The sequence below is a fragment of the Tyto alba genome, unplaced genomic scaffold (genome assembly GCF_018691265.1).
Source record: "Tyto alba isolate M040663 unplaced genomic scaffold, T.alba_DEE_v4.0 Super-Scaffold_9, whole genome shotgun sequence".
NCBI lineage: Eukaryota > Metazoa > Chordata > Aves > Strigiformes > Tytonidae > Tyto > Tyto alba.
The window spans coordinates 38,105,513-38,130,147 of NW_024881330.1; the positions used below are offsets into that span (position 1 = coordinate 38,105,513).

Here is a 24,635-nt window from a genome sequence, read left to right on the forward strand (position 1 = left end):
TGAAAACCAAAAAAAAAAAACCCAAAAAAAAAAAACCAAACAAACAAAAAAAAAAAAAAAAAAAAACAAAAAAACAAACCCCCAAAACAAAACCCCGCACAAAAATGTGCTACTACTAAAAATGTCTCATAGCAGGTGACCTGTGCAGCCTGCTGAGGTTTTCACACTCGTTCAGTAAGAAGTAAAATGCATTCAGGTTTTCTTTGGGCTAAAAATTTACTAAAGTTTAAAAGAAAGACTTTGACATGAAAAATTCAGTATCAAACTAAATGTTGTAGTGCAAGTTGTAGCTAGAGCTCAAATAAGTGATATTAAGTTAAGGGTGTGTCGCTCTCATCACTAACACGCACACGAATTTTTAAGGTGGTCAGTTACGCACAAAGAATGTTCCTGTATAACTTTTAGTGTTAATAAACTAAAACCACCCGGTAAGTCTTGAGTAGAAAGCCAGGTCTGACTACAAAATTAATACCTGAGTAGAATGGTCAAATTTATTCCCCTCGAGAAATCGCCTACGGCCGTGTTTAGGGCCTCAGTTCTACGTTTCTTAGGCTTCTCCTGTGTCGTGAGAGACCGCTGGGTACTATTGCTATTTGCAACAGAAAAGACTTCAGAGAAAACAGCTTCGACAGCCTTCCGCGCCGCGATCTTAACGCGTTACGATTTTTCGATTAAAGTCTTCATTTTGCCTGTAGACTTCAGCATGTGCGGCCCAAACTGGGAAGGAAACCAGAAAGAGGTTCAGATTGCTTCCAGCGCCTTCAACCGCCGCCCCTCCGAGCCGTACGTAGGACGGGAACGTGGGCAGAGGCCGTTTCCTTACCCCACCCGCTTCTCCGCACGTGGGTTTCACCCGCTTCATGGCCACCGAGTGAGGGGAGGGGAGCTCGGGCCACCGGCCGATGCCGTGGGGCGGGTGAGGCAGCTGCCCCCCCCCGCCCCCGTCACTCGACCGCAGCAAAGTAACGGCCCCCGGCCTCTTGGCTTTGGGGGCTGACAGGCAGTGGATCTAGCGGCAGTTTAACGGTATTTCTGTTCTGACCCTGGCTGTGTGCAAGGCCTTTGAAGAGACGTACCCTTTGCCTGCTATCAGCGGGGGGCTGGTCTAGCAAGAAGTTACCTATTGAGAAGTAGCCGATGACGGGGTTCGTAGACCATTACAGAGCGACGTTCTACCATTTAACCAGTGAAAGCCTTCCCTTCCCTTAGCTTTTGAGGACTTGATCCTTAACCTCAAAAGAGGGGCTGTAAATTTCAAAACTGGGAACTCCTGAAAAACCCGCGTGTGAATAAAACATTGTCAACTCACTCGTTCTTTTCCTTAAAGCCCCAGAAATGCTGGGGGAAAAGTGATTGGTTCTTGGGGAATACGAAGCCTTTTAGTTATGAAGAACAGCCCGAACGCTCCTTAAAGGCCTAAACCAGAAGGCCAATAAGTCAACATTAATAAGCTGAAGTACTTGGATAGTCCCGAGATTTGTGGCTCGGGAATCTTACTTTCCTCCAAACGTAATTCAGAGTGCAGCCAGCTTTTGGAGTTTTATGTGTATTTTTCCAAATGCGCAAAGAGAAAAACCATTCTTTACTCTGCCTCTCTGGTTCGATAGCGCAAGGCTTCAAGGACTGCTTACTAACAAAACTGATCTTGCACCAGCCTGTTTTTTAAGCAAGTGTGTGTTGCTAGACACTTGCACCTTGAACACCCAAATCAATCTGAAATAGAAGCCATTAGCTCCTATCAGGATACGGATTTTAAATATAATTCAGTTTAACGCTCTCACGTTATAAAGAAACTGCTTTTATTCATTCAGCATTTCCAATTATTAGAGGAAACTCGCTATGCCAAGATCCAGCAGGCATTCTGAACGACTGGCTTTCTGCATTCCTAGGAAGGGCTGACGTGTTTCAGCATCTCAAGATTTCACCTGCACTGTCTGAACGGTTAAGGTTGCTAATAACAGGTGAAGTCTGTTCAGATTTGATTCTGGCATGAGCCCTTGCACTACCACGTGCTCGCGGCAACAGGAAAGAGTTTTGTTTAAAAAACCAAACTGAATAAACTATAATAGGGCTTTTTAAACCTAGAGCCTGAGAAGTACACGATCTTAAGACTTGAGACTAAAAACGTACAATTGCCACAAGTCCTGGGGGGAGCAGGAGGACTCCAGAGGGGTTTGTGGACAGGGACGCTACCCTGGAGGTACTGGCCTCTGTTGGCAGAAAGACACGCGCCGGCTTTCACGACAGCTCTCCTTTAGCCCAAGCCTGCGTTCAGACTCCCGCTACTCACCAGCACCACCTCAGCCTTTGCCTTTGTTTCAGTCTTTGGCATCACTTTTTCTGTTTCGCTCGAGCTGTCACTTCGGTATCGATAAGCAAATTTCTTTTTGAGCGCCTCTGCTATTAATGCTGCAGGATCTGCAGGGTCAGCCGCTTTGGATTTTGTACCTTCTGATGATCTAGGAAAGAAAACAAGCAGCATTAACATTGTCCAAAGCGAAGCTTTAGAAGCTGTGAATGCTTTTACATTGTCGGATGTTCCATCAGCATCTGTCTCCCCTCAAAATAGTTCTGAGGCGTAAAACCAAACCCCCAAGGCAAACGTTAACATACTGCTGTTTCTTACCTTTTCACCGAGCGCAGTTTGACGCTGTTCATGTCTTTGAGGATTTCTAGCATGTTTGGTATTTCAGACTTCTTTGGCCCGTTTTCTGGCAAATTCTGGCCAGAGTTTGTTTTTTTGTTTTTCCTTTCTTTAATGAGCTCAATGGCAGACATACTCGGTTGTAGGCCTGGGGGAGGGAGCGGCGGCGGCGGCGGCGGCGGCGGCGCGACGGGGACAGCAGCTGAAGCAACTGGACTTGTCCCAACTGCAAACAGAACAGGCATCGCGGGTCAGTTTACGTGTAAATCCCCTTTATATCTCGCAACTGCTCAGGAAAGCACATGGGTGTGAGAGCTTCAGTTGCCTCCCCTCTGCCCTTTTTAGATCACTCTGCAACTTCTCCGTTCTTCAACCACCTAAGTAGGCTCAACCGAAACGCCCCGTAAAAATCCTTCCCGAAGAGCGAGAAGTGTTCTTTGAATTTCCAGTTCAGATTCTAGGTGCAATCATGTCTTTACTGCAACGGGACGGACGTCACGACCTCTCTGAGTTACGTTCTGCTCCTAATGTTTACCAGTATTTCACCTTCTTCTGAAAGGCAGGTACTGAACTGGAAGTCGCGTTCAATCCGCCGTCTGAGCGGTGTTTCTTCCTACTTACCATCATGCGTAAATTACCATCGAAAAATTTTAAATGTACATCTCAGAGCTCAAACAGCGCTTACATTGAAGCTTGTTCCGGCTCTCTGAGGTTAAGGATTTTTAGGCCAGCTAATCATCTGCCTGAAAATAAAGAGCCTCACGACAATCATGATTTCCAGTTCCCTGTACTCTTTAGGTGAAAACTGATATTAGAAATCTAACAGCCATAATAACTTGACAAATAAATGAAGAAACCTCTGCTCAAAGGCACCTTTAGAGAAACCAGCAAAACCAGATCAAACCAGAGTTTTGAGGCCTGGAATATAAAGCGTGTAAAGATACGTACATAGATAATGCAGAGGAGTCTAGGCTGGGTACATGTAGGCATACACAGACTGTCCTTACCATGTTCTACCAGAAGAGGGAGGTAAAGGTAAAGATGATAAAATTAAATCAAAATTTCCCAATGGAGGTGAAGGGAAAACAATGAAAAATAAGTTTTCAGTTATTCTGCAACCCCCCCCCCCCCCAATTAATTACAATTCAAGAGTGAAACCATGTGATCCTTCAAACTATTCCAATAGTTTTGAGTATGAACAGTTAAGGAAAACTAAAGGAACTGCTATCAGTTCACAGACAAAAACTACACAAGAGCATCTGAAGAATCGGGATATGATTTTATACGTAAACACAGGCAAAACTGTACGTGCTAAGTGAGCTCAGGGAAGAGTGAAAACCAAAGGGCTGTCATGTGCCGCTGACAAGGGCCACCTCCCACCGGTCTTTGGAGACAGCAGGCTTGGAGCTGCAGCGCAGTCCGAGGTGAAGGAAAGAGGAGAATGAAACTCAGGAAAAGAAGAATTATTCTGTCTACTACCAGAAACAGTGCACCGCTTTTGGTTCCATCTGGGCAATGTGTCTGATCCCAGAGACGATGCCAATAAACAATTCGTCTCCTTTTCTGTTATTTATTTCATAAACTTGAGATGTACGTTACATATTCCAAAGGCATAATTAGCATCTTGTATGATTACTTCATGATATCAGAGAGCCTATTTCATTACTGGATGGGAAGACTTAAGTGCTAGTAATTAAATTATGTTCTTTGAGTTTGGTTTAAGCCATCATGTTTATCATGAGCTTTGCTCTGAAAGCTGTTTAATACTACTTTACTCATCCACAGATGCAGAATTCTGGCAGACTTTCACACAAACATGAAGATTTTTGGAATACTGGAAAATCTGGCAGGTCTCTTGTCTTCAAGACCTGTTCTGTACCCCTTGGTCAGCAGGCTACGTCTGTCTACCTAACTAACCAAAACATTACAGAGAAGTGTTCAGTGTTGCAGTATCTCACAAAAATGAATTGGCACGTTATTAAAAGGACAAATTAATTATCACTCATTTTTGCTAAGAGTACAGCAAATTTAGTACCTCCTGTCAGGTTCTGTTGTTCTTGCAAGATTACAATTTTGGCTATTTGTGCTCTTAAAGTGGCTAGTTCATTTTCTAGAGCACTGATCTTCTGCAGAGCTTCTTCGTTTGCCGTCACCGTGCTCCTGGACATTGGTTCTTCCAGTGGGTTTTGTAAGGACATCTGTCTGTGCAAGGACTTTCCAGAACGAGGTAGGTCACCTGGAAAAGGCTGGGCTGCTTTTGACCAAACTTCTGACCTGTAACAAAAATATCACAAGATTCTTTTTTTAAAGGCTTTGTAATAGATAAAAACTAAAGCAGCATTATATACAAATCAGGAATACAAGTTGAAAGCCTGACTTCAAAGTTGCCTTTATGCAAATCACTTCCATCAAGACATCACAGAGCTTGAAGTAAGTAACAGCTTCACATCCTTTCTGTTTGCATCACTAGCTGTATTTCTTCTCTTCCCTTTGCCAGCTTTTTGTGGAATCCTTGATTTCAGGAGGAAAAAGGAATACATTCCCCCTCACCCCCAATCTATTTCTCTGCCTCACACCTACTGTATTTTTGGTTGGAATTAAGATTTTTTTTTTTTTTTCCCCCAAATGCTACAATTTTTCCCCCATAGGGTACAAGTAGTCACTTGCAGTTGATTCCTTTGAAGGAGGAGGAGGAGCTTCTTCGTTCTACAGCATGATTTTGTACTTTTTCGACTTCTGAAGGGACATTTTAGATTCCATTTTAGCAGTGCTGGGAGCACGGAGTACATTAAACAGCTTAGTGACACACAGGCTGCTTATCAGTAAATGGGAAAGGGTCTTGTATCTAGTTTTCTATCACAATAAATGAAACTACAGAGAAGAAAACTTCATACAATTTTCAAGAGTCCATAAGCTTTCCTCCTCTTTCTCACAAGAACAAGAAAATGCACCTCTGTTGCCTCCCTTTATTACCAGCCAAAGCTCAAGCTACGTTCAAGACTGAGGCCTGACTGAACAGCTGCAGTCAGACAAGCACTTACAGAAGGTTAGATTCACTGAGGACACCAACATCTTTAAATGGTTTATCTCCAGTATCTGAGAAACCCCTTCCAGCTGAAGATGCCCCTGCTCATCGCAGGCGGGGGGCTAGACTAGATGAAAGTCCCTTCCAACCCAAACTATTCTATGATTCTGTAAGTAGAATCGATAAAGATTTAATGACAACAGATTATCATCAGCGTAACTGCAAAATATCAATCCTCCTTAACTTCGATCCCCAAACTTCTCCAGCAGGTCAGGATTCTGTTATTTATTCAAACATGAGAGTAAGAACAGTGGCCAGTGATAGGACTTTTCAAAACGTGTAGGATGGCTCCAAACTAATACATCTTAAGAAAGAGCCCCATCACTCTGGATGCACATCATGTTAGATCGGCAGTTGTGCAAGACTTAAAAGAGCCAAGATTTAAGGCTAGAACAAGCCCTGTGCTCTGACCGCCTCAGTCTGGGATGAGATACACATTTGAATCTTCCACAACACTGAAACATCAGCACAACTCGCAGAAATCTGATCAAGCAGAATTTAATCTTATCAAGGATGTTAAAATTTAGGTGGTGTTATCGGGATAGGAATAGAGAGCAGCCAAGGCTGAGAAGAGAACAGGACGCTTCCTATAGCAGCCACCTCCCTGCTTTCCCTAAATCAGGAAGGTGGAAAGAGACAGTGGTCACCACTCTTTAAAACCTGCCTTCTAGAAACTCTTTAAAGGAGCAGACTAGCTAAACAAAGGGTATTTTCAGCTCAGAGCAGTGATGGTGTTTGAGGAAGTGTCTTGATTGGAATCTAACACTGTGGAAAAACACTATGCCTGACCCGTCACCACTGCTCGGGCTAGGGGCAGGGGAAAACCATTTGTCATTTAATTGCTTCCTGCGACTGCATTTGCAGAAAAAAACCCCTCTGTCTGCAGTACTGTTTACTGAATTATGCAGTGAATATATATTTAACAGTAACGTCTATGTGATCTTGTCGAAACGGAGAATTTCAAACGCCTGGAAAACACCTAATGCATGCTAGCTCCACTACATAATACTGTGCACAGACGTAATAAACTGTGCACACTGAAATACTCATATTTGCTAAGTAATTCACTTACCATGCTCCATTATAAGCTGTTTGCCTTAAGGTCACTATATATCTGCAGGATTATTTTAGTCCCATCCCACATCCATCTGTCCCCCTTCCCCCCTTCCCATGCAGACGTCTCGGCAAATATGCAAGTCCTACATCTTTCATAATAGGTTCTTTGAAGCACCAAAGAGCTATTCTCCCTGTTGCCTCCATTAAACGTAATAGCTTTACAGTTCAATCCTTAGACAAAACGTTTCTGTGCAAACAAAAGTAGTGTCGGCCAGTTAATTTCCTGCGCATCAAATAGACTTTACAAATAGTGTTTCCCAAACAAGCGTTGATTTCTGTGACTCCCCTCTGAGTTTGTGAAATTAATGTGGCAGTGCCAGAATGTTTGTTATGCAAAGCTTTCACTATGGCAAGTCATGTTGGAGGGCATCTGGGTCATTACTAACCTATTCTGTGCTTTCAAATTAAGGACGGTATCCTCCAGTAATCTCTGAAGCCAACAATCTGTGCCTTTCTGTCCTAGGTTTGTTTGTTTAGAAGAAAAACTTCCTCTGCAATACAGAACTGTACCTTTGTTTCTGGCCAGTCTGAGCAGCAATTCGGGTAGGCTGGAATAGAGAACTTTGTCACTTCAGCCAACCTGTTTCACACAGTTACAGGGCTATGTAGTACCCTTGGTCCAACACAACAGCACCTAGCCCATCGTTCCGGACGCAGGTGCTCACATGCTTCCCTGCCAGTTTGTGTTACGAAGATTAAAGACGAAATATAAACCGTAATCTTAAAATTGTCTTTAGCAGACTGCAGAGCCTTAACCAGAAAGGTGTCAATTATTGGGTTGTTAGAACGACCACCGCTGCTAATTAGGAAGCTGTACGCTACCCCACCCCATATTAATGAAAATCCCAGGAGAACTGGAGAGTCAGCGTTAGGAATTGCGCCGTGCCACAGCAGACCTTTCTGTGGGGACGCGGTTGCTTGAAGCTGTCACGTGCAATTCTTTGTACTAACTAGGTAAATAAACCCCCCCAGTCTTCCTTGTACGAAGCCAGTCTCCTGTGTGTTCTCAAACCAGTCTTTCACTCATAACCCTGTTAGTCTAACCTCTACTACTCCTTTTCCAGACCCTGCCTTTCCTATCACTCTTCCCCCAACGTTCCGGTGCTCTCCCTTATTTGCAATGCACAGGAGATTCTCACTGGGGAGAAGCTAGGTTTCTTCCTCTCAGTTGAGTTCTTGAAAAAGATTAGAGGAGCATACCTGAGCCTTGTAGACCCTTCACCTTCTTCTTGAGCAACCCATCCCACATCTGCAAAGGAGGCCACTGCATCTTCTCGAAGTTGATTAGGGTGGTTTCCTTCTGCGGCATGAGAAGTAAGCTAAATTTTAAAGAAAAAGATCGAAGGTTTTAGAGTCACTGTTCCCAGCCCGAGTCTGAGTTATTTTACCCAATACTTTAAGTAAGGCTACATGTTACTATTAACACATACATGCATGAAACACATCTGTAGACTTAGCACACATTTCTCTCCTGGGCTTGGTCCAGAACCATTTCACTGACTTCAAACTTTTCAATCTAGTCTGCTGAACACTTTACACAGGTTCACAGCTAACTACATATATTATCACATGACATTACTGAACACTAAAAATCCAATGCAAATTATTAAAGACAAATAATCATCAACATTCTCAAGCAGTTTGCTTCATTAACTCAAATAATATGTTTTTAAATTGTACTCTTGACCAGTAGTTAAAAAAGACATTAAGGCTACTAGTACCTAAGTTTTTTGCTCTGACTTAGTATTATTTTGAAAGTGAAATTCTATTGAAGTGTGTTTCCCTTCCCCGACAACTTTCATAATTTCTGTACAAGGATAAAGGTATGTACATTACACAAGGGGGGGGTGGTGGTGGTGAAGAAAATCAAAGAAACATTTCTACTAGCTCAGTAATCACCAAGACTTTAAGTGAGAGGCAGGATGCAATCCCAACAGAATCAACTATTTCCTAACAATCCTTTGGCATTCCTTTACAGCATGCCAAACAAATCAACCGTTTTTCAGCATGGTTCTGCCGTTAGCTGTTTGAAGCCAAAGGTGAGCCAGGCTCCAGAGACTGGAACCTTTCTTAGGTTTACAGTTAAATGACCTGAACGGAGATTCAAAAAACTGTTTGGATCATCAACACATGCTCCATAGCCACAGTTATAGAAAATGGTTTCAAATCTACTTTGAAATACTGGCTGCTTCCCCGGGTAAGACAAAGGCATGTGTACTCAGTCACTGGACTACTGAGCAGCCTGGTCTCAGTATCTTAGCAGAAAAAAGCCACTGAAAAATCTTTCAATAACTTCTTCTGCTCAGTCTGTCCCCTCGAGTTACTTATCTCCAATACACCTACGCCACGTCTTTTGTTTGTATTACATATACACAACCCACAGCCCAAATTTGCACAGAGAGTCGCAGCTGTTTAAGTGCTGCCTGCTGCTGGGAGCAGCCAAGAAGCTAGTAACGCTGGCAAAGGTGGTGTCCATGAAGACAGCTTGGATCCAGCCTGTTAACACTTAGGTCAATTTTCAAGGCGACTCACCTCTGCAAGAGGAAACCATTACGTAGCAGCAACTAGGAAATGGTAGCATTAACCTGAATTTGTATCAGAGCTACCACAGTAGGACTGCTGTCTGGATGAGGTAAAGCCATTTCTGAAGAGCATCCACAGGTATTTCACTTGTAGCCTTTGCTACACAAGTCCCAGGAAGATACAAGTTGTGGGTTCGGAGTTGTTTTTTCCCCAGGAGTTGTTACAGACAGTTTTGGAAATCGAGATTAGTCATCTTCACCTCATACTCTTGCAACTTGTATGTGAGCCTTTATCACAGCTCCCAGGAGTGTATATTGGCACCATCAGATCATTTGGAAACAACAGGGTTTTTTCCAGGTAGCATCAGCACAGATGGTAATATGTTTATCACATTAACAGTTGTGCCTAATACCATCACAGTCTGCCTCTCTTTAAAACAGTCTAGAGAATACTACATTGCATGTTAGGATTTTCATTGTTCGAGGCTTCCTTGGCTTTTTTTTTTTTTTTTTCCCAAATAAAAAGAAATTTTCATGACCACAGCATCTGTATTAACGTTAACGGTAATTTAAAAAAATCCATAATACATTAGCCACTTCTTGCAGGTGACAGATTTTCCTGACTGTAATGGACACAAGAGGAACTATTACCGTGAAAAGACTGAAGCCACATTTAAATAAAGGCACTGTGCATACTTGCATCAAAAATAATTTTATAAATCAACAGTAAGGAATGCATTTACCACTGCCAGGTTTCCTGCACTGTGAGAGAAATAACTTCTAATCCAAAATTTAGCAGCAAGCCTTCTGTTATATTGTGATGCAAGTTTCTTCTTGCTTTTTTATTCTATTTATATGTAAACAGAATCTGCTTGTTACGCCGTATACAGATGTTTCTTTTCTCTATTCCTAAAAACAACAAGGCCGTCCCACAGCAGTGGATTTCAAATTTCAAGAGAATGCAAGATTTTTACTTTAACTTAAAGGTTAAAAGCCAACACCCATCTCATAAAACTTCAGTTCTCTGTAGAATGATGCTTAAATAACTCTGTGACTGACTACTCTATTCTTCCAGCCAAACTCTGCTGATGAAAACCTGGGCAACTGCTCTGACAGCACCTGAAATGGAGAACAGAGAGCTGAAAACAGAGGCCCGACTCTACTGGATGGCAGGAACTGAATTGAAACAGTGAAAATAGTCTACTTTTCTTTCTCTGCAAACTATGTAGTTTGCTCACCCTGTTTATTCCTTCACAGGTTTTTTTGCCTATTTCAGTGTGCATGCATGCTGTACGTACACACGTGCGTGCCTCTGGATTTCAGACCCATTACTGCACGAATTTCTGAAGACAAGACTACCCACACTGTACTGTTTTGGTTGATGTCATAGAATATCTCGAGTTGGAAGGGACCCATACAGAATCATCGAGTCCCACTCCCAAAGAACCAGCCTCCCCGGTGTTTCCACGCGGGGACCTTTCGTGTGCTAGGCAGACATGATAACCACTACACTACGGAAACATGGCTTAAGATGTCAGAGCAGGATCCCTACTTTTTATTTGCTCCAGGAAGTGGAAAGCAGAACAAATATTTTTATACGTTTGAGGATAGAATAAGAACTCTAATTTCAAATTACTAATACAATACGGTTAGGTATTAAACGTGGAAATACTTCTTCAAGTAAGACAAAGTTGCTATGATTTTTCAAATTAGCCCAGTAACTTCTCATGTTTGCTACATGCACACCAGTTCCTTAGGAGATTTTTACTGAGTTATCAGATTTCCAGCAGACAAACAGGAGAGGCATGGGACTAGAACAGAGATGCCGTAGCTGAAGGATACTATCTTGAGATACAGTCCTGGAGGTCTGGGCTATATTGGTAAGTCTACCTGGGCTATACTAGTAAGTTTAACTTTATTTTCTGCTAAAGACTACGCATAAACCTCAAAAATATGACATGCAAAAACTATATGAACCACTTTCATTTGTTCATGCCATTTAGAGTATCTAGGTTAAGCTCTGCAACCTCTAAGTGAATACATAAGCAGCATTTAGCGATTAATTTAAACGTCGACTATGGCAAGATCCATACAGATACTAAAAAGTCAGTAGACCTCTCAAAATCAAAAGGTTAAAATCAAAAAAATCAAGATGTTAAAATCAAAAAAATCAAGATGTTAAAATCAAAAAAATCAAGATGTTAAAATCAAAAAAATCAAGATGTTAAAATCAAAAAATCAAGATGTTAAAATCAAAAAATCTTTTTTTCAGACTAGTTGAACAAAATCATTCTAGAAGAGAAGAAAGCATGAACGTAACAGAGATATTCTTCCACTATCTCTTATTCATTTATCATAAAAAAAATGAAGACCTGTGGCCAGTTTGTTGCTCTTGGATCAAGTTAGAAACACTGATGATATACATGCACCCTCAGATGAGGCAAGCAAGGTTTGCTTCGGTTTTTAAAGAAAGTGACTTACAGCAAGGTTCTGTGCATGGTCCCTTCATAACATAGCTAAAGCTGGCAAGAAAGAAAGAGGAAGAGACAGCTATAGGAAAGTGGCAGTTTCAACAGCATAAAAACAATCGAGACCGGCATTGAACTTCACTACAGAATCTTAATGCTGAGACAAAGACATAAAAAACAGATGTTAGAATCACACTTTTACATGTTTGGCAGTTTATATATTAAAATAGTATAAAGCCTGCATAAATCATATAAATTTTAATGTGTTTCAAGGCTCCAATTTGGAAATTCATATTTCTAATTCAATCAACTCTGACCACTGTACTTCTATTTTTAGGATCCTTTCCCTTCATCTAACAGAAGATGACTGTTTATACTTGGTGTGCATAAAATCTATGCAAAGCTAACAGAATGTCTCTTTAGGAGGGGAAAAAAAAAAGGCAAATATTTTATTTATTCTAACACAGAATTCAGACGAAGACATATACATATTTTTATTTCAACACTAAAAATATTCAGGAACAGATTCCCCAGATGTACCTTACAGCTCTTTGCAAGAACATAAACAGAAATGTCTTCTTTTATGTACCATATTAAGAGAAGGCAGTATTTGGCTAACCATCTGCAAATGAGCATCATCTTCCCTTGTATGGCCTTTACACTAGAGAAAATCAGACACATTATAGGAGAACTTCACTTCCTTTCCAATCTGAGGCACATGGAGCCTTATTGCTGGCATAACTACTATTAATTATATATCCAAAAGTTTGAATCCAGCATGTAATTTTGTCGGCCTTTTCACCTACACAAATCTCCACCCCCACGATGTATATGTTTAGTTTTTAAGCTTCACCAGGCTACTAGGTTGCTCCCCTAGTTTCTCAATGTATTTATTTAAGACAGAAAAAAATGTTAGCATGGCTTTTACTAACACACCAAGACGGCTTCTACGGTAATCTGAACAATCTGATTTTACTACTATAATTTCAAGTCTAAATATTGTTCATACATTTCAAATAGGATAAAGAAATTGATTTAAACAGTGAAAACCTTAGCTGTGTGGAAATTACCTTGTCTTAGCGTGGGTGATGTTTCCCACCATTCATCTTTAGGTTCCCCACCCTTGCTCTCTCAGCTTGAGTTTCAAACACTAAATTTCTCCAATTCTATAGCCACCCCCTATCCCTAACACACAGAGAGTTGAAGAGATTATGTGTAACAGCTTCCATCTCCCCATCTGTTCCTGAAAGACTTGTTATAAAAAGCAAGGGTTCTCTCCTCTTTAAGCTTTTACCCTCACTCTTTACCCTCCCACTATATGCAGCTGAAGTTAAAAGCAAACAAGTCAGAAAGCTGCACAGAACTGATGTTCCCCTTCACTTATACAGTGCTAGCCTTGTATTTAAAACAAAAGCAAACAGGGTGCTCATTTTATTACTAATTTTTTGCTTTCTGATAAAGTAGTTTATTTTCCCAAGTATTTTTAAGTAACTGTTCATCTTTATATGCCCCTTAAGCCTAGCTTATAAGTACTGTTTATAGAAAAAAATGTTTCAAACATTTTTCCTTTTTATGAATATTTTTTTTTTCCCAATAATATTTTTTTTTAATAAGGTATTGCCTCATTTTAGAAGCTCTAATTTCCTTAGGAAAGAAACCTGTTTCAAGTTTCATTATGTACGTTACAGCAGTAGGGATTGAGGTTTTAAGGAAGTACAGAAGCTGAAGAATCCATTTTTGGAAAAAATCTGAACTGGAAGTGGGAAGAACTGAAGTAAACTAATTCTCCTACGTGCCCAGTTTATCATATTCTGCTTTTACAAATCCTCTAGACATTTACTTCAATGAACTCCATATTTGCTTAAAATCTTTTGATGCGAGAGCAAATCCCTTTATCAGTATAGTGAAACACGTATTCTAAACTGTTGAGAACACCTACCTGAAACTGAACTCTTGGACACTGTATAAGAGAGAGGTTAGTACCAATTTTTCTTACGATACTTCGAGATGAACCATAAGGCTTACTTGACCAAAGCACCTAGATGGGAAGGAAAAAGAAGCCAGCTGTTAGGTAACTGATTTTTATATCATATTGGAAGAGTATTCCCTTATCCATCCATACTATGTTTGTACTCAATGTATTTAAATACATTTAAAATGCATGTATTTAAAATACATAAAATACATTAAATTCAAAGTTATTCCTTTCATGCTAGAACAGAATATATATACACTGAAATTTGTATCAGTGAACTCCTTACACTGTACACCCAAAATAGCACGAAATTTGGTTTTGTCATTAAAATGTATCTATGGCTGTTTAAGTTCAAGACAGCCTTTGCATTAGGTTTAAATTCAAAGCAATAAATCAGGTAACACAGAAGGATTCAAGAGTTGGAAGCACCTTCAAAAGCATAATTTATCCATTTTCAAGACAATAAAGAATCTGCAGCAGATCAGACACCTGTTTTTAAGGGGTTTCAAGACAACCCACTCAATCATGAAAAATCCATAAATGTATGTAATTCTACATTTCCCCAAATATTTTTGTTCTTTTTGAATTAAGAGCTCTTCTCACACAGGAATAGTGTCTACCAGTCTTTAACTATCAGCTTGCATAAACATAAAAATGTAACTGTGGAATTAAAGAGCAAAGAAAAGTAAAAGGGGGAAATAAATATTTAAGAATGAAACCTTGTCCTAAAAGGAAAAAAATAAATATACATTCACCTAAAGAAAATTGCCCACAGCACCTCAACACACCTGGCTTCACTGGAACTGGTTCTAGTTTCTACTGCAATTCAGATTTCTTCTACGTTGTTTCAACAGGGTTTGAATTTGCCTTCTTCTGTTGTACTTAATGATGGGAATGTTTGCTCTACTACTTACCATAGTTGTATGAAACAAAATGAGACTTTAATCCTAGGGGCATACTACAAATTGTGCAAGAACAGAAGAAATTGAAGAACAAAACCCAAACCAACCAACCAATCAAAAACAACAAAAAACCCCAAGAAAGCAGAGAAAAATAGGAAAGATTTCAGCACAGGGAAAGTTGACAAAAACAATACAAAGAAGAACAAGGGGAAGACTATAACACAGAGTAAGCTGTTAGTAAACAATTAGAACACTGTACAGTAATTTAAAACACTTGTCTAGTGTTTACTTATGGCTGTAGATAGAAATTTACTACTCAGACTCTAATTTTTAAAGGGTCATAGCTTCAGGCAAACTCAACATCCTGTTACAAGGTTGCCCAACAAAGAAAACTTCGATAAAGTCCAGGCGATTAATACTGAAACAATCCTCATCTGGCACAGCAATATTGCCTACGTCATTAGTGTAGTGCAGCCATGGGAGGTTCACAACACGTAGCTGAAAAACGTTTTGATATACTAAGCAAAGAGTACTACTCTTAGATTTTGAAGGTTCTATTAAAAAGACAAAATTATGCTCCGTGGTATTTATCCCCAGGTTATCTTATCTCAGAAACTTCACACAAACATTTTGCCTATTTCTGAACAAGTATCCTTCTTTCCTCTGGCTTTATTGGAATGTATACATCTTGACAAAATAAATGGGCCCTGCACATACGCTGTGCTAGATCCTCACATCCGAGCTGCAACTTTGTCATTAATCCACTCAGACCCATTTTTTCCATTCTATGAAACATACATTCTCTTGCTTAATATGATGCTAAATTCGAACACATCTTTTTTTCAAGGCTGAGCACTCTACTGATTCTGCACTTTGGATGCCTCAAACAAAGACCTCACATTTGTGACTACGACACTGCTGTCTGTCCGTATGCCTGAGCAAATAGCAGGTAGATCAGCAGCCTTCAGGAAAAAGTCACTGACAAGCAGTACTGCAGTAATACAGCCTCGCTATTCATGACAGAGTCTGATGGTAGAAGCAGAACTGTCGGCGATAGCCGCGAAGAGATGCTGCATTGGAAAAAATAACACTAGTCAAGGAAAGGATTAATTACAGAAGTACTTCCACAACAGCAAAAGAGCCTAGACTACATGCTGCATTACCAACCCAAGTGCAGTGCATTTTAAACAAGCAGCAAAACTTGTTTAGAGATTGCTCAGATCACAGACCAGGTGTTGACTAGCACCCAGATCCTCGAAAATATTTGGTGACCAAATCCCCTTGGGGTTGTTCAACAACAGTGGTGTGGTGCACCAACTCTCTTAATGACTCAACTTTGGTAATTCAAGATATGCCTGGACAATATTTTCAGAAAACTGCACGCAAGCTGGGCCACAAGGTATGCAAATAAAGTCAGCATGCTGCTCAACTGAGCTAATAAGTCTCAGCATTGCTCTACCCAAGTTCACACAACTTCTTGACTTGAAGCACTGGCAGAGCAAGTCTGCACCATATTACTTAGTCATAGCCTCTTATTGCATCAGTCTTCTTCTGTTGTCCAAAACAGCTAACATTTGGAAATGTAACTGCATTATCACAAACTTCATACAAGTACAGAATGGCGGAAATAGGTTGAAAACTTGTTCCCCCCACACACACTTAGGCTGAAAGATGTAGCCGACAACAACCACAGCAACATCCATGGTAGTCCAGCATATTCTCATACTTTGAATATTCAGAGTTACACTGCATGAAATCTCAGAGCAAAATTTGAATAAAATCCTAAAATACAGATTCTTATTGGTAATTTTCATTTATAATGTATAAACATTTTTCTCTCCAAAGATTCCCAAGATTGATAAAAGGTTTTACCAAAATAAGCCACAGTAGAGAACTGCCCTTCTAACTACTGTGCATAGCTGTTAAGGCTTTCCCCATTGTTAAAACATTAAAATGTTTTGACAGTTTACAGGGATTACTGCATTGAAACTAATACTTGTACTCAAAATAGCTTCCTAAAGGTCCAAGTGACAAAGCAGTTGATGCATAGCAGATTGATCACTCCCTGCTAAGCTGTCTAAGAAAAGTCTATGTGCACTTTCCTCCAAGAGGAGGGCTATCCTTGCACGTTTCTCTGTTTCCCCAGTGAAGAACACAGCCATGTTGCTCTCCTTTACTGCAAGACTTTCAGGAGGAGTAAATATAGCACAGTTATCATCATCTCAGTTTCATGGGGCTTTTCGTATCTTCAAGGTAAGAGCAAATAAATTTATTCAAGAATTAGCATCTCTGTTAAAAATCAGTTGAAAATTTTCCTTCAACTTCAAAACACACATAGAAGTCCAGCATGAAAAGCAGTGCTTACAAAGTAAACAGTTTGTTATTAGACTAGAAGGAACTGCGTGGTACTTTTAACACATATATTACTCAACACTTCAGTGTCCAAGTAGTAAACAGCTTCATACTTTTTCAGCAATACAGAATCGTACCAGTATTGAATATACTTAAAAGTGTTCTGCTGGAATAGGCAAGTACAAACTAAAATATATTAAGTGCTTTCTACACCTGACTTTCTGAAAACATAAAGCATGTTTGAAACACTTACTGATTCCATGCTGAATCCAACTTGTTCAAAAGCCATCCTAATTAAGCGCTTAAGCCAGCAAATCATCTGGAATGGAAAAAGCCTTTCCAAACTTGAACTTAACCCTTCCAAATCCACAGGGCTGCAGAGGTTCCATAGTACTTCTGAAACAAGAAACAACAGAATTCTAGATGCATGTTGTGCTACATATACAGAAGTAAACTGCTACATGCATTCCTAAGAAAACAAGATTTAGAAACAGTTACTGAAAACAAGCCATGTTAGGTGGCGACAATTCCTAGTACTGTAAAGCATAGGTATCAGAAGGCATTTACTTAATGCAGGTGACAAAGATTTTTTTATTAGTGTCATTTCTAAGAAATCAAAGCTGTTGGCGAAGTTAATGATTAAAAAGCTGGGGAAATGATTGCTCACTTGAGCTTGGACAGATGATGATTTTCAACAACCCTAAGTGAGAACCGAACACTACGCAATGCCTGCAGATGGGGACTAGCACTAAGATTGAAGGGCCGTACTCCTACCTAAACCTCATTTCTGTGCAGGAACAAACGACACGAAGACGACCCCCTCTCTTCACCCACATTCTCTGTTCCCTCCCTTTTTCCCACAACTGAGGACAGGAAGGAAACACAGAAAAATGACTAAGGCAAGAAAATGACAGGAAATAGCATAGATGTTGGGCCTGGAAACATTCAAGTGATTTATAAAGTTGGACAGATATCAAAGTCTGTCTATTTATATGCGCTACCATTCACTTCAATCAAGATGTTTTTATCGCTTCTCTGGTGAAAATGGTGTAGTTTTTCTTGAACTGTGTTCCACACCAGTCATAACTTGGACTCCACTGAGAAGTATATGCCACCACCAACAAAACGGAAGCCATAGATGTAGGTTTACGTTTGTTTTGTGTACCAGGCTAGAAACAACACTCTGTTGAACCACCCTGAGCAACATATTTGTAGCATGAACAACAGTGTTATTGAAGCCACTATATATATATACACACAGTGATGACTAAAGCAATGTAGCAGCAAGGAACTGGTACCTGGGGAGTTTGAAAGTCACGAGGTGGAAAAGCTATGCTGTTTGAAAGTGCCCACAAGAATTACAGTTAAACTATCACTGCTTCCATTAAAAATGTTGGGGTTTTTTTGTTTGTTTGGTTTTTGGTTTTCTTTTTTTTTGTTTTTTCTTTTTTTTTTTTTTTTTTTAAACAGTTTACAGTTCCTTAGTAATCACCTGCTTCTCCTGGAAACTTGGCAGGAACAGTGCAACTCTACAGTTATCTTTTTTTAGACAGGCTTTAAAAAAAAAAAAAAAAAAGTTGATATTAGTTTCTTATCACCACAGAAAGTAAAATATATTTCCGAACAGGATTTTCTTGATTCTGAAAAAACTAGGAAGAAACTACTAATCTATCAGCTACGGGATGTCTAATGAAAATGTAAGATAAAAAAAGTTATCAAAAAAAAAACCTGAACCAATCACCATGAGATGAGAATGGAAACTGCAATTGTTATAAGAAAAACAGCAGGGAAGAATAATGGGCTACCTACCAAACAGCCATGAACATAAGCTACAGTCTTACATAATAAATCAGTCAGTCATGGACTTCTTTATGGAAAGCTGGAAAAGTCTATTAGGGAAGCACTACCATCTACTTGATCTCTTCTTCCTTTAGGCATCTGTTATTCTTCCCTGAGACAAGCTACCGTATGGACTGTATGGATCTTTGATCACATTGCACCTGCTGTGTTTGAAAAACCAGGAAGAATACAAGTCTTTCTACATGCCCCATATCAGATTTGGCATCATTTCTGGCACTGCAGACATGCACTGACATAAGAGAGACAGGAATGCTCCTTTAAAAGAGGAAACCTGTTCCAAAAGTGCGGTACACGTGATGCAATCCGCCTCATTCCAAAGTTCAGATTTGTTGAACATGTAGTGTGGAAATCAAAGAGAAGAAAAACGGAAGCTGCGTCAAGACATTCAAAGAAAAGAGAAAAAGAGGTAGAGAACATATTGCTGAGCGATTACAAGGAGGGGGCTGGCTGGTAGAGAGGCAAGTGATAGGACCATAAAGGGATGACTGTATCCTGATACACTGCTCTTTCAACAGATAGCCAGGTCATTAGTTTAAAAATCCTCAGATGTAGTCAGAGCCACCTTTTGTTTCAGGAAGTGAAGAAAAGGAATTATTTTGTTTCTGGGAGGACCGAGTCTCTAATAACAGAGACAATTTGAACAGAAGCGAAAAGATAACGCTAGAACTTCTGAGGAAATCAGAGCAGGTCTAGAAAGTCTCCATGATCTCAAGAAACTGAGAGGCAAAGAGGTAAAGGAATGACACAAAACCTGTCAAGATAACCAATTAAAGGCACAAAAGCAGATGCAGGAAAAAAGTAGCATAATATTAGGATGACAGAGTAGTATAAATATGAAGTAGTAAGTTTAAAAAAGGCTAAGGTACAAAATAGCTTGGTGGCATAAGAAAAAAAAACCCTACACATGTATTGGGAGTAAGCAGGAGACAAGTGATAGAGCCACGATGTAAGAGGACAGAAAGCAATGAGTGATAGTCAGTATATTCTGTTTTTACTTGAAGATGGTAGAAAAGACAGAGACAGATGTTAGAATGGGTTATAGACAACTCTGAAAAGTTATAAGCCTCCAGGACAACAGCGTCTACTGAAATTCACCTCGAACAGCTCGAAAATTAGCCAAAGGAATTTCTGAAATATTAGTGATTGTTTTAGAAACTTGTTCAGTGAGATCCAAAAGACACGGGAATAAAAGCAGCAGCATGATGACACAAAACACTGGGAACAGTCCACAATATTTATCCTGTCCTAAAACATTTTGGTGACCTTTTGTAATTCCGAGTTCCAAGACTTTGATGACCAAGCATAAAACAACACAACTATTTCAGAAAAATGATCATTTATAGTTCACATTATAAATCATTGTTTTGTCCGTAGTCTAAATACTAAAAGAACTTAAGACTGGGGTCATCAATTCCTTGCTCTTACCAACGACCTGTTCCCTGCTTTAGCAGAAGAAAGCGACCGAAGTCAATCTGTAAGAGTGCAGAGTACCAACAGCTCCTGCATTAGTTTCCTTAGTTCCTCGCACTATGGAAAACCACCATGTTTTAACAACCTCCAGCTAATTTGTTATCTAAAAAAAGATCTGAAAGGAAAATGCTTTTAAGTATATCAGCTTGATATTTTTATCCGATCTATTAGTTTGACAAAACTATGCCCAGACAAACTTCATGCTCATTTCTTCCAGACTATATTGCACTATACCTTTCTTCATACATCTCAGTTATTTCACAATTATTTCATGTGCCAAGAACAGAAAGGGTTCATTCCAAAAGAAACTGCTGGACAGCAAGAATGAAAACATTAGCAAATTTTTGTCTCATGCTCTGTATACATGCCAACTTCAGAAGCAGGAGTTGTATGTTTATTGCTTTTAGCAAGCCAGAATAATACCTCTTCTAAAATACTGATGTTTGTTCTATTTATCCTCTATCTTCTTTACTCTACCTAAACTAAAAATAGTAGTAGTTTAATTCCCCCCAAATTTCCACAACTGTTACTACAATAAAATGCCCCGAGTTATAATAATATTGCTATAAAACATGGCCCTTTTGCTGTGCTTAAGGAAAACTATTACAACGATAAGCAGCAGTCATAGGCAAGATTACCAGAAGAGGTTAGGAGAGTACTAACACAAAGAACTACATTTCTCTGCCTAAAGCATGTGGGGGTTGGAATGTCATGGGTTCCTCTTCATTTATAAAACTCTACTTACACAGAAATTAGCAATGCTGAAGAACTTTCTTTCTGATATGGCAACATGCAGCAATTCCTTGGTTCAGAAATGAGGAGGTCTGAATTTCTGAGTGCCAGGATTCTCACTTTAGCCTCCTTGAACTTTCTTTTGCCCCTACTTTACCCAACCACTTTTGCAGGTTTCACTCCATACTATCATATCAAATATTAGTCTACAAAGCTGAGAGATAATACTACTTATAAATTACAAAAGGTTCATTAAATAAAGGCTCTGGTGGCTATACACATATGGAATACCACTCAGTAAATATGAAATGGAGCCCTTTGCCAGGCTTTCTAGTGAGTCCTACACATGAAAGATGAAAAGAAAGAAAAATCAGATGCAACTGCTTTCAAATTGAAATTGTTCTGTGTGTACTTTCCAATGTTGTATTTGTCCAAGTCCCTTTCAAATTCTGCGTTCTCGCTCTTAAAAAGAAATACCGTATTCATATTTTTCTCACTGAAGGAAATTTTTCTCATTCACATAAGATCCACACAAAAAGAAAAGAGAATGACTTAATGGGCTTGATGCAGCAGATCAGCCTTAACAATGAATAAACAGACGCATGAAATCTAAAAAATGAAAGGTCTAGTCTCTAAATTGAAAGGGTATGTATAAGATAAAAGCACAAAATTTTCAAAGAAGCATGGTTTCAGAGGAATACCAACCACATCAAAAATCATGAAAAAAGGGCAGGTTCCTCCTTATTTTAGCAGGAAACTAGGGCATGCATATCTTCACAGTCTTTAAGGCTGATGCATGACCCAAGCTCATCTCATGAAATTATATTCATAAGGCAACGCATTCAAGAAGTAATAAGGAAAGATAAAGCCAACAATAAATTATGACAGGCAGGAAGAATCTCCTGATAAAGGCCTAGGCCCTCCCCCAAACTGACACAGACCAGTTATAAGCAGTGTAAGTATTTGGCAAAGATCACACAGCAAAATACAGAGGTCTATTTTTCGGCTTGGAAGTCACAAATAATGAAGTGCCTTATTACTTTCAGAAACACCTGTTTGGAAAGATACGCAAAGAGAGATAAAAATCAGTGAGTACTACAGAGACAATCAAGGGGATATCTAAGCTAATATCAGCATGAAATCTAAAGCAAGAATTGAAAATAATACATACTTGGAATAGAACTTGCTAAAGCTTTCTTAAAAATATAGCCCAATCGTATATACCTCAAATTGTAAAACCATATTCATCACATCTTACCCATGTTACCATATCTTGCCAACTAACGATATAGAACAATAAATAAATAAATAAATAAATAAAATCAATGTTTCAACACTAGTTTAGTCAAAAGCTTTTGCTCAGAGATTATACCTACACAGTGCAACATGATATTGTGGAGAGGTAAGTGAAATCCTTCAACATCTCTAAAGCACATGGTGTTATACTATACAGACATAACCATACACCTACTGTTTCCTGCCAGACATACAGACCTCCCTAGTCACTGCCATGAATGCCAGCCCTTCCACCTCATCTTTGAGAAACAAGAGCATGCAAATTTTATTAACAAAAGGGTATATTTGTCTGAAGAAGCATTTAAAATGTTCAATTTCCCCCCGCAAATCTCTCTCTGTAACAATGCTGAGTTCCTTCACACAGCAATTGTATTTCAGCTAGTGATCTCTATGAAGAAAATTTTTTTGACTCACTGACAGCTAGCTGGAACTTTTAGAGCTGATGTGCAGAAAACTCAGCTCCTTTCTTTTTTCTTTATCACCTAGGTAAAGAGCAGTGGGTATCAGAAGACAGAATTATTTCCTTTTCATCTAGTCTTTGTAAGACTTGTCTTCACAAGAGCTACAGAGGACAATGGCTGTCTGAGGACAGCATGTAAATATTAATGAAGTCTTGCCTACACTATCAGAGATCAATGCACTACAGTTGATGTCAAGCACTCAAACTCCACTCACACTCAGTATCTGGATTTTCGACAGCTTGCTAAACAAACTAAAAACAAGCATCTAGCAATTTACTTATGACAATCGCAGAACAATCCGAGCACAGCAGCAGTATCACTAAAAGTATACAAACTATGCATCATAAGTTTACAGAAAAGAAGCACCAGACCCCTTAAGACTGGGCTCCTTTCCCCTCCAAATGCTACTTATTTTAAAGCCTCCTCCTTGAAAAACTTCCCTCAAACTTCTCCAGACTATCTTGTATTTGCATGATTCCCCGTGACCTGTCACTCCCGTCACAGCAACGTAAGAGGGTTTCCGTTTCGGTCAGCTCGCCTACAGAAGGCGGCAGCTTCGACCCCAACACCCCGAGCCGTTTCCACGCCGCTCTGCTCCTCCGCAAAGGCGCCGCAAAGCACGGCGCCTTCCCAAGGCCGCGGCCCGCCCTGGGTCCCCGGCGCTGCCTCGCTCGCTGCTGGAGGCGGCGGCTCCTTCCCGCCGCCCTGCTCGGGGAGAGCAGCCAGGAGCGGCCTGGACCCACGTCCAGCCAAGCGGCGGCCCCTGCTTCCCGCAGGCCCCGACCCGGCGGCTCCTGAGGGCAGAGACCCCCCCCCCCACAGCAGGGCACCCCCCCTCAACGCCCCTCCCCATCCGAGGGAGCCCCGGAAGAGCGGAGCGAGCGCTGAGCTGCCCAGCCCGGCAGCGGCCCCGCGGCGTCCCGGGTGGCGCTCCCCCACCCAGGCGACGAGAAGAGCTGCCCAGGAGGAAGGAGAGACGCGAGGGTCGCGCCGAGGAAGAAAACCGCCACCCACCCCGCCGCCCCTCACCCGCCGCCGCCTCCGCGCTCCCTCACCCGCTCCTTGCACCGCGGCTCGCCCACCCCTCCCCGGCAGCCAATCCACTGCCGCCGCCGGCACCGCCCCGACCAATAGCCGCCGCTCCTGCGGAAGGCGGGACCTCCAGCGCCCTCCGCAAGGCTGCGGCGCGGCGACCTACCCGGCAGCCACCGGGCCCGGAGGGGTCGGGGTGGGGGAATCGCCCCGCCCATCGTGAGCCTCGGGGGGCACGTGACTGCTCCCGCCCTCCAATCAGGCGGGGCCCCGGCGCTTGACTGAAAACTGCGCCCGACGGTTCAAAACGCTGCGGAGGGTCAACTGTCGTCAGTGGGGGCGAGGGATGGGAAGGGGAGAAGTCAGAACCTCCGAACAGGATTAAGATCCGCTTAATTAAAATAAATCAGGCTGCCCGGGCCTGACGGGATGGGGTGGGGCTACCCGCCTCGGGTTTCAAAAGGGCGGTAGGCGCCGTGGCTCCACGCAGCAGCGGGCGTGGGTCACGCTAGGTAATTTCACAGTACGATTTACGCTTTCAGCAGTAAAATCAAGTTCTGGTAGTGGCCATCTATGGAAGGAAAGTTGTTAAGAAAAAAAAAAAAAAGAACTGAAGGGCCGTGTTTCCTCCCCGGCACGGTGCTGCTGCTCCTTCCCCCCCCCTCCGAACTACAACTCCCGGCACGCAGAGCGGCACCTCCCCCTCCCAGGCAACCAATC

The 24,635-nt window shown here is 41.0% G+C and overlaps 1 protein-coding gene across 6 annotated transcripts; it reads right to left on the reverse strand.

The window, feature by feature from the left end:
* Positions 1-465: 465 nt before the first annotated feature.
* Positions 466-23,981, reverse strand: MTFR1 (mitochondrial fission regulator 1). Of its 6 annotated transcripts, XM_032996181.2 has the most exons (9): positions 21,140-23,664; positions 20,350-20,509; positions 17,318-17,460; positions 13,775-13,873; positions 8,046-8,164; positions 4,680-4,918; positions 2,627-2,870; positions 2,291-2,459; positions 466-717 (listed from the first exon to the last, which is right to left on the reverse strand). In XM_032996181.2, exons 3-9 carry the CDS (start codon positions 17,381-17,383, stop codon positions 658-660), a joined length of 996 nt encoding a protein of 331 aa, XP_032852072.1. In that variant the 5' UTR covers positions 17,384-17,460; positions 20,350-20,509; positions 21,140-23,664; the 3' UTR covers positions 466-657. The 6 variants fall into 6 exon arrangements, with proteins under 6 accessions (XP_032852072.1, XP_042642036.1, XP_042642035.1 ...); XM_042786102.1 differs by lacking the exons at positions 20,350-20,509; positions 21,140-23,664 and adding an exon at positions 23,939-23,981; XM_042786101.1 differs by lacking the exons at positions 20,350-20,509; positions 21,140-23,664 and adding an exon at positions 23,913-23,945.
* Positions 23,982-24,635: the final 654 nt, after the last annotated feature.

Bases quoted from the DNA above. Each gene is read 5' to 3' on its own strand.
- MTFR1 (XM_042786102.1), bottom strand. From the start codon at position 17,383: ATGATTTGCTGGCTTAAGCGCTTAATTAGGATGGCTTTTGAACAAGTT. The intron at 13,874-17,317 runs GTAAGTGTTTCA...CTTCCCATCTAG, and splicing joins TTGGATTCAGCATGGAATCA to GTGCTTTGGTCAAGTAAGCC. The intron at 2,871-4,679 runs GTACTAAATTTG...TTCTGTTTGCAG, and splicing joins ACAACAGAACCTGACAGGAG to TTGGGACAAGTCCAGTTGCT.